We start from the raw sequence: 14,326 nt of genomic DNA, 5'->3' as shown, positions 1-14,326 counted from the left end.
GAGTCAGTTATATATATGTATCTTTTTCAGATTATTTTCCATTATAGGTTATTACAAGACATTTTTTTAATTTTATTTTTTTGGCTGTGTTGGGTCTTTGTTGCTGCATGCAGGCTTTATCTAGTTGCAGCGAGCGGGGGCTACTCCTCATTGTGGTGCGCGGGCTTCTCATTGCAGTGGCTTCTCTTGTTGCGGAGAACAGCTCTAGGCATACGGGCTTCAGTAGTTGTGGCACGCGGGCCCTAGAGTGCAGGCTCAGTAGTTGTGGCGCATGGGCCCAGTTGCTCCATGGCATGTGGCCAGGGATCGAACCCATGTCCCCTGCACTGGCAGGCGGATTCCTAACCACTGCACCACCAAGGAAATCCTATTACAAGATTTTGAATATAGTTCCCTGTGTTATACAATAAATCCTTGCTGTTTACTTTATTTACAGCAGTTTGTATGTTTTGTTTTTTTTTTTTTTTTGCGGTATGCGGGCCTCTCACTGTTGTGGCCTCCCCCGTTGCGGAGCACAGGCTCCGGACGCGCAGGCTCCGGACGCGCAGGCTCAGCGGCCATGGCTCACGGGCCCAGCCGCTCCGCGGCATATGGGATCCTCCCAGACCGGGGCACGAACCCGTATCCCCTGCATCGGCAGGCGGAAGTAGTTTGTATCTGTTAATCCCATACTCCTAATTCCTCCCCCCATTTCCCCTTTGATAACCATAAGTTTGAGTCTGTCTGGTTTTTTTTGTTTTGTTTTGTTTTGTTTTTTGTGGTACGTGGGCCTCTCACTGTTGTGGCCTCTCCCGTTGCGGAGCACAGACTCCGGACGCGCAGGCCCAGCAGCCATGGCTCACGGGCCCAGATGCTCCGCGGCATGTGGGATCTTCCCGGACCGGGGCACGAACCCGTGTCCCCTGCATCGGCAGGCGAACTCTCAACCACTGCGCCACCAGGGAAGCCCAGTCTGTCTGTTTTGTACATAGATTCATTTGTATTATTTTTTAGATTCCACATATTAGTGATATCACACAATACTTGCCTGTCGGACTTACTTCACTTAGTATGATATGCTCTAGGTCCATCCATGCTGCTACAAAAGGCAGTATTTCATTCTTTTTTTATAGCTAAGTAATATTCCATTGTATATATACTACATTTTCTTAAACCAATTGTCTGTTGACGGGCACTTAGGTTGCTTCCTTGTCTCGGTTATTGTGAATAGTGCTGCTATGAACACTGGGATGCATGTATCTTCTTGAATTAAGAAGATTAAATTAATTTCATCTTTTCTGGATATATGCCCAGGAGTGGGATTGCTGGATCATATGGTAGTTCTATTTTTAGTTTTTAAGGAACCTCCATACTGTTTTCCATAGTGGCTGCACCAATTTATATTCTCACCAACAGTGTAGGAGCGTTCACTTTCCTTCACACCCTCTCCAGCATTTATTACTTGTAGACTTTTTGATGATAACCATTCTGACTGGTGTGAGGTGATACCTCATTGTGGTTTTGATTTGCATTTCTCTAAAATTAGCAGTGCTGAGCATCTTTTCATGTGCCTCTTGGCCATCTGGATGTCTTCTTCAGAGAAATGTCTATTTAGGTCTTTTGGCCGTTTTTGTTTTTGTTTTTTTTAATTAAGTTGTATGAGCTGTTTATGTATTTTGGAAATTAACACCTTGTCAGTTGTATTGTTTGCAAATATTTTCTCCATTCTATAGGTTGTCTTTTCATTTTGTTGATGGTTTCCTTTGCTGTGCACAAACTTTTAAGTTTCATTAGGTCCCATTTGTTTATTTTTGCTTTAATTTCTATTGCCTTGGGAGACTGATCTAAGAAAATATTGCTACAATTTATGTCCCAGAATGTTTTGCCTATGTTCTTTACTGGGAATTTTATGGTGTCATGTCTTGTATTTAGGTCTTAAAACCATTTTATTTTTGTATATGGTGTGAGGGAGTTTTCTAATTTCACTGATTTATGTGTAGCTGTCCAGCTTTCCCAACACCACTTGCTGAAGAGACTGTTTTCTCTCCATTGTATATTCTTTCCTCCTTTGCTGTAGATTAATTGGCCATAGGTGTGTGTTTATTTCTGGGATCTTATTCTGTTCCATTGATCCATGTGTCTGTTTATGTGCCAATACCATGCTGTTTTGATTACTGTAGCTTTGTAGTATAGTCCGAAGTCTGGGAGAGCTATGCCGCCAGCTTTGTTCTTTTTGCTCAGGATTGCTTTGGCAATTCTGGGTCTTCCTCGTTTCCACATAAATGTTACTATTATTGGTTCTATGTGAAACATGTCCTGGGTATTTTGATAGGGATCACGTTAAATCTGTAGAGTGCTTTGGGTAGTATGGCCATTTTAACAATATTAATTCTCCCACTCAAAGAGCATGGGATATCTTTCCATTTCTTTGAATCACCTTAAATTTCTTTTATCAATGTTCTTTAGTTTTCAGTGTATAGGTCTTTCACCTCCTTGGTTAAGTTTATTCCTAAGTATTTTTTTGATGCAATTTTAAACAGGATTTTTTTTTAAACTTTCTCTTTCTGATATTTCATTGTTAGTACAAAGAAATGCAACAGATTTCTGTATATTAATCATGTATCCTGCTACCTTCCTGAATTCATTTATTAGTTCTACTAGTTTTTATGTGGAGTTTTTAGGGTTCTCTATATAGAGTATCACATCATGCAGATTAATTTTGTTTGGCCATTTTGGAAAAACAGTTTGGAAGCTTCTTAAAAAGTTAAGCATACACCTAAACCTATGACTCAAGTCATTCTCTCCTTGGTATTTACCAAACAGAAATAATGTATACGTCTGTCCATAAAAATTTGTATGCAACTGTTCATAGTAGCCAAAAAAGGGAAATAACCCAAATGTACATTAACAGGTAAATGTATTAACAAGTTGTGATTATATACATATAGTAGAGTGCTACTCAGCAATAAAAAGAAATGAACTATTGATACATGCAATGCAGATGGATCTCAAAGTAACAACACTGAGTGAAAGAAGCCAGAAAAAAGGTAGTTACTATGTGACTTCATGTATATAAAATTCTAGAAAATTCAAACTAATCTAAAGTGACAGTAACAGATTAGTGGTTGACTTGGGAAGGGGGAAGGGAACAGAGAGGCAGGAGGGAGGGATTACAAAGGAGCAAGAGGAAACTTCTTGGGGTGATGGATGTATTCACTATCTTGATTGTGGCAATGGTTTCATGGATGCATACACGTCAAAACGATCAAATTGTATTATTTAAATATGCATAGTTTGTTGTAGTACGTTATACCTCAATAAATTTGTTAAGAAAACTAAAAATTTACACATGGCAAACAAACACATAATGTGCTTACTATCATTAGTTAATAAGGGAATATAAATTAAAACCACACAGAGATCTAATATAGTTAATAGGGAAAGGATAAAGGTTGTTTAATATGCTTTCCTATTAGCATCAAAAATTCACCTGATTTAGAAATAACATGAACTCATAATCATTATAGGAAAAGGTCATATTCTGTTTTATTACACTGTTTTGGTGCCATCCTGTCCAGCTCCAGCAGTCATGTGGAAACAGTCTGACATATCCCTTTAGCAACCCAGGTTTTTCCTCAGATGCTGGTCTCCATTAAAGGCAAAAGAAACTGATGAGCAATGTATTCCATGTTTGAGAAAGAATAACTCAACCTGAGTTTTAGGTTACTTTAACTATTATCACAAAGAAAGAATGTTTTCAGCAGTTCCTTGTGGGGGGTGGTGTCAAAAAAGATGAAGGGATAGATCTGACAAGAGGGCTACTCTAGGCACAAGTATTATAGAAACAATCTAAGTATCAACTGGAAATGATTACACACCCACCAAAAATACTAAGATAAAAAAGACAAACACAAATGTTGGAGAAAATGTGGAGTAACAGTAAGTCCCCATTGTTGAAGACATGTAAAATGGTACAATCCTTTGGAAGAAAGCTCTGGCAGTTTTTTATGAAACTAAACATACACTTACCCTAGGACCCAATGATTCCATCCTTAGATGTTTACCCAAGAGGAATAAAGACTTCTGTTCACAAAAAAAAATTTGTATAAGAATGTTCATAGCAGCTTTATTTATAACAGGAAAAAAAAAAAAAAAAAGAAAAGTGGAAACAGCCCAGGTGTCCATCAACAGGAAAATGGAAAAAAACAAACTGACATATGCATACAAGAGAATACTCAGCAATAAAAAGGAATGAACCACTGATACAGGCAACATGAATTAATCTCAAAAACATGCTGAGTGAAAGAGGCATTATGCTTTGCATGATTTCTTTTAGAATAGAAAAATTTAATCTGTGAGGCAAAATAATCAGAACAGTAGTTACATCTGAGAGTTCGGGTAGGGAATGACTGGGAAGGGGCATGAGGAAACTTTCTGGCATGATTGCAATGTTCTAAATTTTGAAAAGGGTTTGGGTTACACAGGTGTATGGATTTGGGAAAAATTAGCAAACTTATACTTAACATTACGCATTACACTGCATGTGAATGTACCTTAAAAATGAAAAAAATGAAACCATACTAAACCCTACTTAATGATATGCCTTTTGAAGTATTAGGGGGATATATACTGATGTCTGCAATTTATTTTGAAAAGCATCATAAAAATAACATGGATGGATAAGTAATAAAACGTGTAGAATAAAATGTAGAATCCATGTGGTTGGTATTTGGGTATTTACTGTAAAATTCTCTCAATTTTGCTGTATGTTTGAAAATTTTTATAATAAAATGATTAGGAAAAGCCAGTTGGCCTTATCTTTCTATTATATATCCTTGGCCTGAAATAAATTATTCTTTCTATAGGATAGAGACTCTATAGAAACACAGGGACTGGAAATTAGCCCAGCATAATCCCTGGGATTCTAAAAGGTAAATCATACATGTAAACATTGTAAGAAAGGTAAGAAAACATATTAATTATTGAAAAGAAAGCCAAGTTACATTAAGAGTAATTACTAATACTGGTGTTTATTATCACCACAAACAAGATGAGAGTACCATTTCTTTTGTACCTTTTTAAAAACTGACTTTTTTCAGCCATTGCATGAAGAGCCATCTTTTATGTCGTTATATACATGAATAGGCCAATTGTTTCTCATCCAAACTTTATCCAAAATTCGGTATCTAACCTTTTTTTAAAAAGACTTTCAAGCATTTTCCTATTTACCCAACGTTATCATTGTTAATATGCTACATATGGGATAAAATAACATCCTTTGCCTTTTGAGAGCTTTAGAGGAAATTTGGCATAAGTTTGTGTCAAACAAATCTGAATGTGTTTCCCATCTCTGCACTTATTAGTTGTAGGCCCTTGGGCAAATTAACTTCTGTAAGCCTCACTTTCCTCATTTTACAAATGAGGAAGAAAAATGGTAGTTCATACCTCATATGGTTATTTTGAATGTTAAGTGAGACAATTCATTTTACATGTATCACAGTGATTGGCAGATAGAAAGAACTCAATAAATATGTTATCATTAAGAAAAAAGTATGTACAAGAAACAAAACATTCAACTGATGGAAAAATGTGGAACAAAACCTCAGTTTGTTTAAATAGAACAGTATCATCTCCTCACAATGTAGTTCAAATAGCAACTACGATAGGATTTGTTTTGTTTTCTCTCTGAGTTGCGAGAAATGTTTTAGAAAGTCAAAGAACAATAATCTTGCTGCACTGATACTGTGAGAATTCAGACTCTTAGATCAAAGAGAGAAATGCAGAAATATACCTCTCATCAGCTTAATATCTGGACCTGCTAAAAGAAGCTACCCTGTTTCACCCAATCTTGCTACCCTGTTTCACCCAATCTCAGATATGTCACCCATAATGTTTTATGCCTGTCACTAGCACCTGTTAAGTAGGCTGGCACATAGTTAAAGCCTCTAAAATAGTCAGAGAGAGAGGAGGGTTAAGGAGGGGCAGGAGGATATTAACTACCACTTCCCTCTACCCTCAGGGGAACAGCAGTCTCATGTCTTGCAGGCGGCGGAATGAGCAGCTGCATGCCACTGTGGGGAGCTGGGAAGCCAATAATTTTGGGGGAAGCATGCTCTATTGTTTCCTGCTATGTCTGTTACCTGTGCATTTCCCACATCCTTTGCTATCTTCTTTATCTTTTGGCACCCTTTTAATTAACCTTCCTGTTAACAATCATGCAGTCCACATTCCCACATCATGTTACAACTGGCTGAAACTAAGCAGTAGCAGCTTAATTAACTAAGCAGTAGCAGCTTGTCCCTTTAGTTGGGGCATAGCTCTCCTATTTGTTACACTGTCCACAACTCCCTATTGTCTTTCACACTAGGTGCATTTCCTGCCTGGCCCATATGGCATGTGCATCCAGGTCTAGTTTCATGTGGGCAGCAGTCAGACAGTAGGCGTTTCTTAGCGGTCAGTTCCTGTCTTGACTGGAAGTATTCCACCCAACCCTGCCCCCACCAAAAAAGCAGCCAAGAATCTCAGATAGGTCTCAGATGCCTTTCTGAACAGATGAATTCCTTCATCAAAAGAAGGCAATGACTTAGAGAAAGGTAAACTCAACAAACCTGCTTTTTAAAAAAAATCTGACAGGATTGAAGTCTTAAGACATCCTTTTCTGAAACACTTTTGGAAATGGAGAGCAGGCTTTCTGCCTTTACATAGCACTGCATCTGCTTTGAAACCCACCATACTGGTTTCTTTTCTTTCCTCTGATATTTATCTACTTCCTCTTATCGAACTTGTTTCAAGATATAAATTCACTGGGCAGGACTATTTAGATATAGCTCATGTCTAGTTGGAAGTTTGGGGCAATATCTAGCACATCATAACTATTCAGCTATTCATAACTGTGCTTTGTAATCACAATCATATCTCCAAAATACTCTGACTTCAAATATTATATTAAATAGTACTATTAAATATGCATAAAACGAGAATGGATTTTTCAACTAGTAGATATGAAAGTATGAGAATTTAATATATGAAGATAGTTTTATCATCTTGCTCATGAGGTAATCACTTTTACTTTCCCAAGTGGTTATTATACATAAGTGCAGATTCAGAAAGATTTATTTTTAGCCAACATATAAATATTTTCCCTTATTCTAAAATGTTAGCAATCTTCTTTTCTATTGCACAAAAGACAGTTTTAGGTTTGTTCCCTTTATTTTTTTTTTAATTTATGGACTCTACTACTGATTTCTAGACTTTCGGAATAGCTAACGCCTTTCTCTCACCAGCCCTGTTGATCATAATTAGCCTGAAATTTATCTGCAAACTTCAAGGGCAGAAGAGGGCAGAATTCACATTGTTCTTAACATGGGATCAGGCCAAAATTGAAGGAAAAACTGGAGGATTTTGATGTAAATCATCCAAGCTAAAATCCCATCTTTTAATTTTAAATTTGAATCAGCAATGATTTTCACTGCTGTCTCCTCCCCTTCTATTTTTACTAGTTATTCTTTTGAGCCTGAATCAGAGAAATGTGCTAAACATGTGGATTGCAAGCAACTGGATTTTTCAAGCAGGAACCACAAAGAAACATTTTCCCCCCTTTACTTGGGTTGCTTTTAGTTAACATTCCGAAGCATGATTATCTGAGTTCAAGGATCATATTTTGATCAGTTCTAATAAAGAAAAAAAAATACTCATCTCACAGCTAAGATAGAGCCAAAACCTTTTTCTAGCTGCCAGTCAGTTTCTAAGCTCGTAAGAACTCCTGGGACTTTATCTACTCTTCTACAGGGAGCAGGGCTGGTACAACCCAGGATACCTTTATCTTATTGCCTAGGTGTGAAAAGATTGCCTAAGCAGAATTGGAAGACTCACCAAATAAATAGAAGAGTGAAATGAATACAACATTCTTAGATATAGTAACAGCTAAACAGCCTACATATGAGAGAAAAAATGTTCACTTACAGTTTGCTTGATATCTTTTACATTAGCCTAATAGAAACACAAAAAACCAATGGGAACAACAAACCAAGAGAATAAAACCATGGAAGGAAAGATAATTGGGGAACTATAGCCAATTCCTGATACTATATACAAATACAAAACATATATACATATACATTTTTTTTAAACTGTGATGACACATTTTTGGCTCAAAGTATGCTTTCATATTATACATCTCATTTTCCATCCTTAAATAAAGTTTGGGTGAGAGGATACAGGATTTCTTGATTTCTTTCTGTATCTTTTGTATCTTTCTTTTTATCTCTCCCCCTTAGTTTTACCAATCAAAATCCCAGGCCATCCTTTAACAACCACGTTAAACACCTACTCATCAATGACCCTCTCCCAATAATTAGAATTAACCTCTTTCTCTGCTCTTCAATGTTTTATATTTGCATCACTACCCGCCTAAAAACTGCAAAATGTTAGACTTCTTGGGATGTCATTGTAAAAAATCTCTACATAAAATGAAGTCCTCACCACCTTGTATGGCAAGAGTTTAAAAAAGAAGTCACAGTCATCTGAAGTCAACACAAGACCCTTTCTGGAAAATACTGGAGAATATGCTATGCAGATAATAAAGAGGAGGACTGGACATGGCTGCTGGGGTGTTTGGCTAGAAGTCTCAGAAGTCTCAGAAGTTACATCTCAAAATACATCTCAAAACTTAAAATTACCGCAATCTTTTTTACAACTTCTGTTTGTGGTTTCTTCTTCTTCCCCAGGGTCACATACCATCTGGTAAACATAGCAGCTGAAGACCCTGCTGGGTTTCTGTTCTATGTGTAGTACCAAGTCTCTGTCAAAGTAAACTTCGTGGCTATAAGTCTGTAACGAAAACAAAGGCAAATGGAATCTCCTCTTCACATAATCATATTCACTACTGGGTCATTAAAATGTCACAGCGTCTATGCTAGGGATGTTCAAATATACACTTGGAGGCAAAATAGCTGCCAGAAATAGTTTATTTTTCATTATTTGTGTATATGCACAAATATGAGAAAAGCATGACACAAAATGTTGAGAATGAAAAGAACCCTGGACTTAGGAGTCTGAACACCCAGATTCTATTGCCAACATTGCCACTATTTCACTTGTGACCGTGGCCAAGTTGCTCAATCTTTCAGGTTCTCCACAGATAAAACAATGATTGGGTAAAGTAACATCTACTGTTCTTTATAACTTTTATTTTCTATAATACTTAGAAGAGCAGACAAACACTCCCAAGAGTGCTTGAAAACCCTACACGCTTAGATTTGTCTCTATTAAATAACTATGGGGATTCGATACAGTATATTTTTATTTTTTAGAACATTACCAAACTTATAAAATGGGAGAAAACTAGACTATGGTAAGGAAATAGACAGCATGTCTCATGAAAAAAGCATAAAGCTTTATCTTTAAAGCCATTGGTAAGGAGGCATCGTCTACTCCCTAGAGGAGAAAGTCTAAAGAAGTACTCATTTTGTCCTGCATGTAGGATGATAACCTCTTCCATGTGGTCACTGGTATAGGTGAACCTGGACTGACGTGAACACAGTAACATCTGTTCCAATAAATGTCACCTATAAAGGAAACTCTTACAACTTTGTATTCCATGGACTCTACTCACCACATCCCATGACTCCACGAGTGGAATGCTTTTAAGTAAAGTTCCATATTCATTACAGTGGAAATCCAGGTGAGCTTTTCCTTCAGCATCTATTTGAGTAACAGCTACCACAGAAAGCAAATCTAACTCATCTTCATAGTCCACAATTTTGAAAGTCTTGGGGGATAGATGATAAGGCAAAAGAAAAGAGGGGCAAAATCCAGTTAGGATTATTTCTACATTTGTGGCTTAACTATTATTTATAAAAATATGTAGAAAGAAAAATGAACGGGTGGGAGCATAGACAGAAATGTGTTTCCACTTAACTGCCTAGTAAAACATCAGTCTCAAGATTTTTAAGACTCAAGAAGTATCCTACAGATTTTGATGAACACAACCAAGTCTATGTAGATCTCAGCCAAAGTATAACTGAAATTCTCTATTATGACAGCAAGCCAGAGTGTCTCCAAATTTGAAAGAGGTATTCAACTGCTGACACTGATAGGTGTGTTCACTGGTTTCCAGATAGGACTAAATATATAAAACTCAGTTCTGAAACTTGAAGACTGCCCACTGTGCTCGGAAGGTTCTCATACCAGAAAAACACAAGTCATTTCAAGAAGAACTGATAGCCCATCATATACTATTTATGACCCTATTTGCCATCCTTTTTTTAAAAAAACCCTTTCTTAGGGAATTCCCTGGTGGTCCAGTGGTTAGGACTACACGCTTTCCATCCCTCGTCAGGGAACTAAGATCCTGCAAGCCACGTGGCGCAGAAAAAAAACACCTTTTTGGTTCCCTAAAGAAAGCAAAAATGGCTGCTTATACTTGAGGGAGAATATTAGGAACAGAAATCCAACCCACAGAACAGGACTGGGATAAGAGACGTTAGTTAGAAATGATTAATGATGGTAAAGACATTAAGAGAGAAAAATCTAACCCCAGAACTCTGTCTCAAGGAAGAAAACCTGGGACTCCAACAGCCTCATGGGGAAGCAGATCTATGCTCACCCATCCAGGGATGGCACATCTTGACAGGCACAGCAAGTTTCTCTTAATCACCAAATACTAAACCTTCACTCACATTTGGTCAAACTGCTTTTTAATCCATTTACATTTTCTGCCTTTACCACCTATGACATAAAAATTTACGTAGATTTATTACCAGTGATTCCTTTTAATTTACTTTTTGCCTTAATCTTACCTTGGGCAAACTTCAAAAGGTGACTTCTTGCCTCAGTGTCAGTAATTTTATAGATTTTAGTCACAACCCCTTTCAACTTTTCCTTTACTGGTGAAAAGTTTTTGTTTTCTAATCTCACAATGCAGAGTACCTTTCTCTTTGCTAGTGCCTTCTCCCTTCTTAAGTATTCTTGCCATCTTTTGGTAACTTTGGTATGTTTTTCTTGAATACAGTTTTACATACAGGGTAGGAAGCTTTCTGCTTTGTTCTCAATGGTTCAAAAGAATAAATATATATTTGGTTCAAAAGAATATATATATATATAGATATATATTTTGAGAGTAGCCACATACTGTGCCACCTCCAACCTATTTTAAAAGATTTTCAAAAACTATCCTTAGGGCTTCCCTGGTGGTGCAGTGGTTGAGAGTCCGCCTGCCGATGCAGGGGACACGGGCTCGTGCCCCAGTCCAGGAAGATCCCACATGCCGCGGAGCACCTAGGCCCATGAGCCATGGCCGCTGAGCCTGCACGTCCAGAGCCTGTGCTCTGCAACGGGGGAGGCCACAACAGTGAGAGGCCCGCGTATCGCAAAAAAAAAAAAAAAAAAAAACACTATCCTTAGAGGGCTACTCAATATTTCTACCTAGAAATGGTCATACGAACTATATAGTTATAGAGTCTAAAGGGATTCAGTATTTACACAAAGGCTATATATTTGAAGTATGAACCCTTTGAGTTGAGTTCATAAGTAATTCCAGTGCTTCTTTTTTTTTAAAAGAAAAGGATAAAAATGTATTAGCTTAGTGACTGGCAATGGCAAGTTGAGGCCAAAGGCTGAACTGATTTACCACACCCTTACACCCTCCTCCTCTGGCTCATGAACATTAACAAACACATCTATGTCTAGTAAGTGAAAAACAAGGCAAAAGCCATAGTCATCAAGATATGACTCAATAATTTTCTATTAAGAGATTACCCTAGGAAGTGTGCACATCAACAAAACAATAAGCTAATAATAGTGTTTTCAAATTATTTCGGTCCTATGAAATCTTCTGCAAACAAAATCTTAAGAATAATTCCAATATGAAAAGAGAGGAGACAGAGACACATCGGTTCAAATAGCACACACAATCCTACAGACTAAGGTTGCATGGAGCTCCCCAACCTCTACCCCAGGGCAAGTTCATACAAGCTTAGTTTATTATTTCTGGCTAAAGTAATACCTCTTGTTCTGGGTCATCATCCAGAAGGTTAAAGCTTTTTTTAACCACCCGTCCAGAAGCTGTAACAGTGGGTAAGTTTTCATTCTAACATATGGAGAGAAATAAAAATATATGACAAGTCCTATTATGTAGTCAATGGCAAAACTGTATTAACGAATTTGTTAACTAACCAACCCTTCTCTAACATCCACAATTCTTTCCTCAACTGAGAAAATTCTGAACTGGATTTTGGATCCTCCAATTAATAAAAATACTTTATTATAGTAAAGTTCTTAATGGATAAAATACCAAAATAGAAATACAAAGGTTACAGATTTGTTACTTCACCTGCCCTTCTGATTTTTGCCTTAGTATAGCACAGCAAATAAAGAGTCGATCTGCTTTTGGAAATTTCCCTCTGCATGATTTTCTTCAGGCTCTTAATTTGTATGCTAAAGACAAAGAACCGTTTGGAGTTAAAGAATGGTGTGTAATTTTTTAAAGTTTATATCTAACCTTTCTTATCCTAAGTTTGCACAATTAATTAAACCCAAAGGTTGATAATTCAGCAATAAAAACTTAAAGAGAATCCCAGAAAGGAAACAGAAATAAGCAAAAGATAAAGTCAATATAATCAACTCTCTTCAAATCTCATAGATATTATACATGGGGCTAAGACTAGCTACCCATGTAGACAAAATGAACAGACTTTTATAGGACTGTGCTTTTCTTTTCTGCCACTAAAAGATAAATACATTTGCATATTATATTCTTATATAGAAAGACAGTGATATACAAAGGATTTTAAAGTACTCCTGACTTACTTTGTTCTTCTCCCTGTTGGCCAAAATGACAAAATCTTCAGAGATCTGATGCTGGGCACTATTATTTTCTACTTCACTTAGCTTTAAAACTCTGAAAAGGTAAAAAGGATTCTAAGAACCTAAGACCTCAACACACCGTCAAAATGTCAAAGTTGAACTACTGAAAAGAAACTTAGCAAATGAAAATTATAGTAACAACACTGAGTTAGTTCTATTCTCCTCCTGATTAGTCCAAAATATTAATGTCTGATAACTTAAGTGTCCATAAATTTCTTCAAATTTAGAGATTCTGTTAAACAGAAAAACAGGATATATGACAACAGGTGCTACTGAAGTAAGTAATGCAGCAGCTTGCTGAGGATTACAGTATCTTCCAAACTGACTTAATGAAAGTTACTCTAAAGAACCTCCTCTCCACCATCCTGCAGCAGGTCTTCAACATTTCAGCTTTAACAATGACATTATAGTAGATATTTACATTTTTATTTCTGAAGATAGAATGAGGTATCAATGAACAACACTCAGAGTTAAATATAATATAGACTGGATTAGCAACTAAGTTCTAAACCGAGAATTTTCATGGTAGAGTAATATTTTAAAACTGCAAATGACTTAATACTTTTCTTTTTTCTTAAAGTTATATTTAAAGATTTGGGTTTTCTGAGTGCAAATGACCTCACGGATCAAGGTTATTAAGCAAGTGAAAGTAAAAGAATTTTCTCACCACCTACACAAATCTGTTCACAGCATTAACAAGCATCAAAAGCACAATGTCGGGCTTCCCTGGTGGCGCAGTGGTTGAGAATCTGCCTGCTAATGCAGGGGACACGGGTCGAGCCCTGGTCTGGGAAGATCCCACATGCCGTGGAGCAACTAGGCCCGTGAGCCACAACTACTGAGCCTGCACGTCTGGAGCCTGTGCTCCGCAACACGAGAGGCCGCGATGGTGAGAGGCCCGTGCACCGTGATGAAGAGTGGCCCCCGCTTGCCATAACTAGAGAAAGCCCTCGCACAGAAATGAAGACCCAACACAGCCAAAAGTAAGTAAGTAAATAAATAAATAAATAAAATAAAAAAGTAACTGTACCATTAAAAAAATTAAAAAGCACGATGTCCTCAAAGCTTAAAGTCTCAAATGCAGGCAAAGAGAACAGCAGGGAGAAGCAGCCACTGTGGCCAGAGAGAGCTGGAGGCCTTAGAGGTTGCCAGAGACAAAGAAATCAGATTACATTTTAAATTCCTTAATTAGTTATCTCAATTAGTGCCAATATTTAAGAGTGCCTATCTTTTAAAACCTAGCAAAAGGGCACACACTCTTTGTGGACCTTATTTTCTTAAACTCAAACTAATATAAAAGATGTGTGGTAACAAACATTAAGAGTAAGGTTTATTAAAGCTGACAATTACTTTTTATGACTTTTTATAAAAGTTCATAATCTTTTTCATTAAGTCCCTTCATCCTCCTTATAACTGATCCAGAGTAGACTAATTATCATGAAGCATACGAAATAAAGAATGCAGACACTACTCTTCTTATTCA

At 37.1% G+C, this 14,326-nt stretch overlaps 1 protein-coding gene across 1 annotated transcript in view; it reads right to left on the bottom strand.

Annotated features, from left to right (window-relative positions):
• Positions 1-4,071: 4,071 nt before the first annotated feature.
• DCAF17 (DDB1 and CUL4 associated factor 17) overlaps positions 4,072-14,326 on the bottom strand; it is a 37,252-nt gene continuing 26,997 nt past the window's right edge. The window contains exons 11-14 of the mRNA XM_060107018.1: positions 12,787-12,877; positions 11,984-12,067; positions 9,593-9,748; positions 4,072-8,808 (exon numbers count right to left, since the gene is read on the bottom strand). Coding sequence (XP_059963001.1) covers positions 8,641-8,808; positions 9,593-9,748; positions 11,984-12,067; positions 12,787-12,877 — 499 coding nt within the window. The 3' untranslated portion in view covers positions 4,072-8,640. The remainder of the gene's footprint in view (positions 8,809-9,592; positions 9,749-11,983; positions 12,068-12,786; positions 12,878-14,326) is intronic.

This window comes from Mesoplodon densirostris, chromosome 8 (genome assembly GCF_025265405.1).
Source record: "Mesoplodon densirostris isolate mMesDen1 chromosome 8, mMesDen1 primary haplotype, whole genome shotgun sequence".
In the NCBI taxonomy this organism is placed as follows: Eukaryota; Metazoa; Chordata; class Mammalia; order Artiodactyla; family Ziphiidae; genus Mesoplodon; species Mesoplodon densirostris.
Note: the sequence above shows the minus strand (reverse complement) of the source record. Positions and strands in the feature narration are given on the sequence as shown.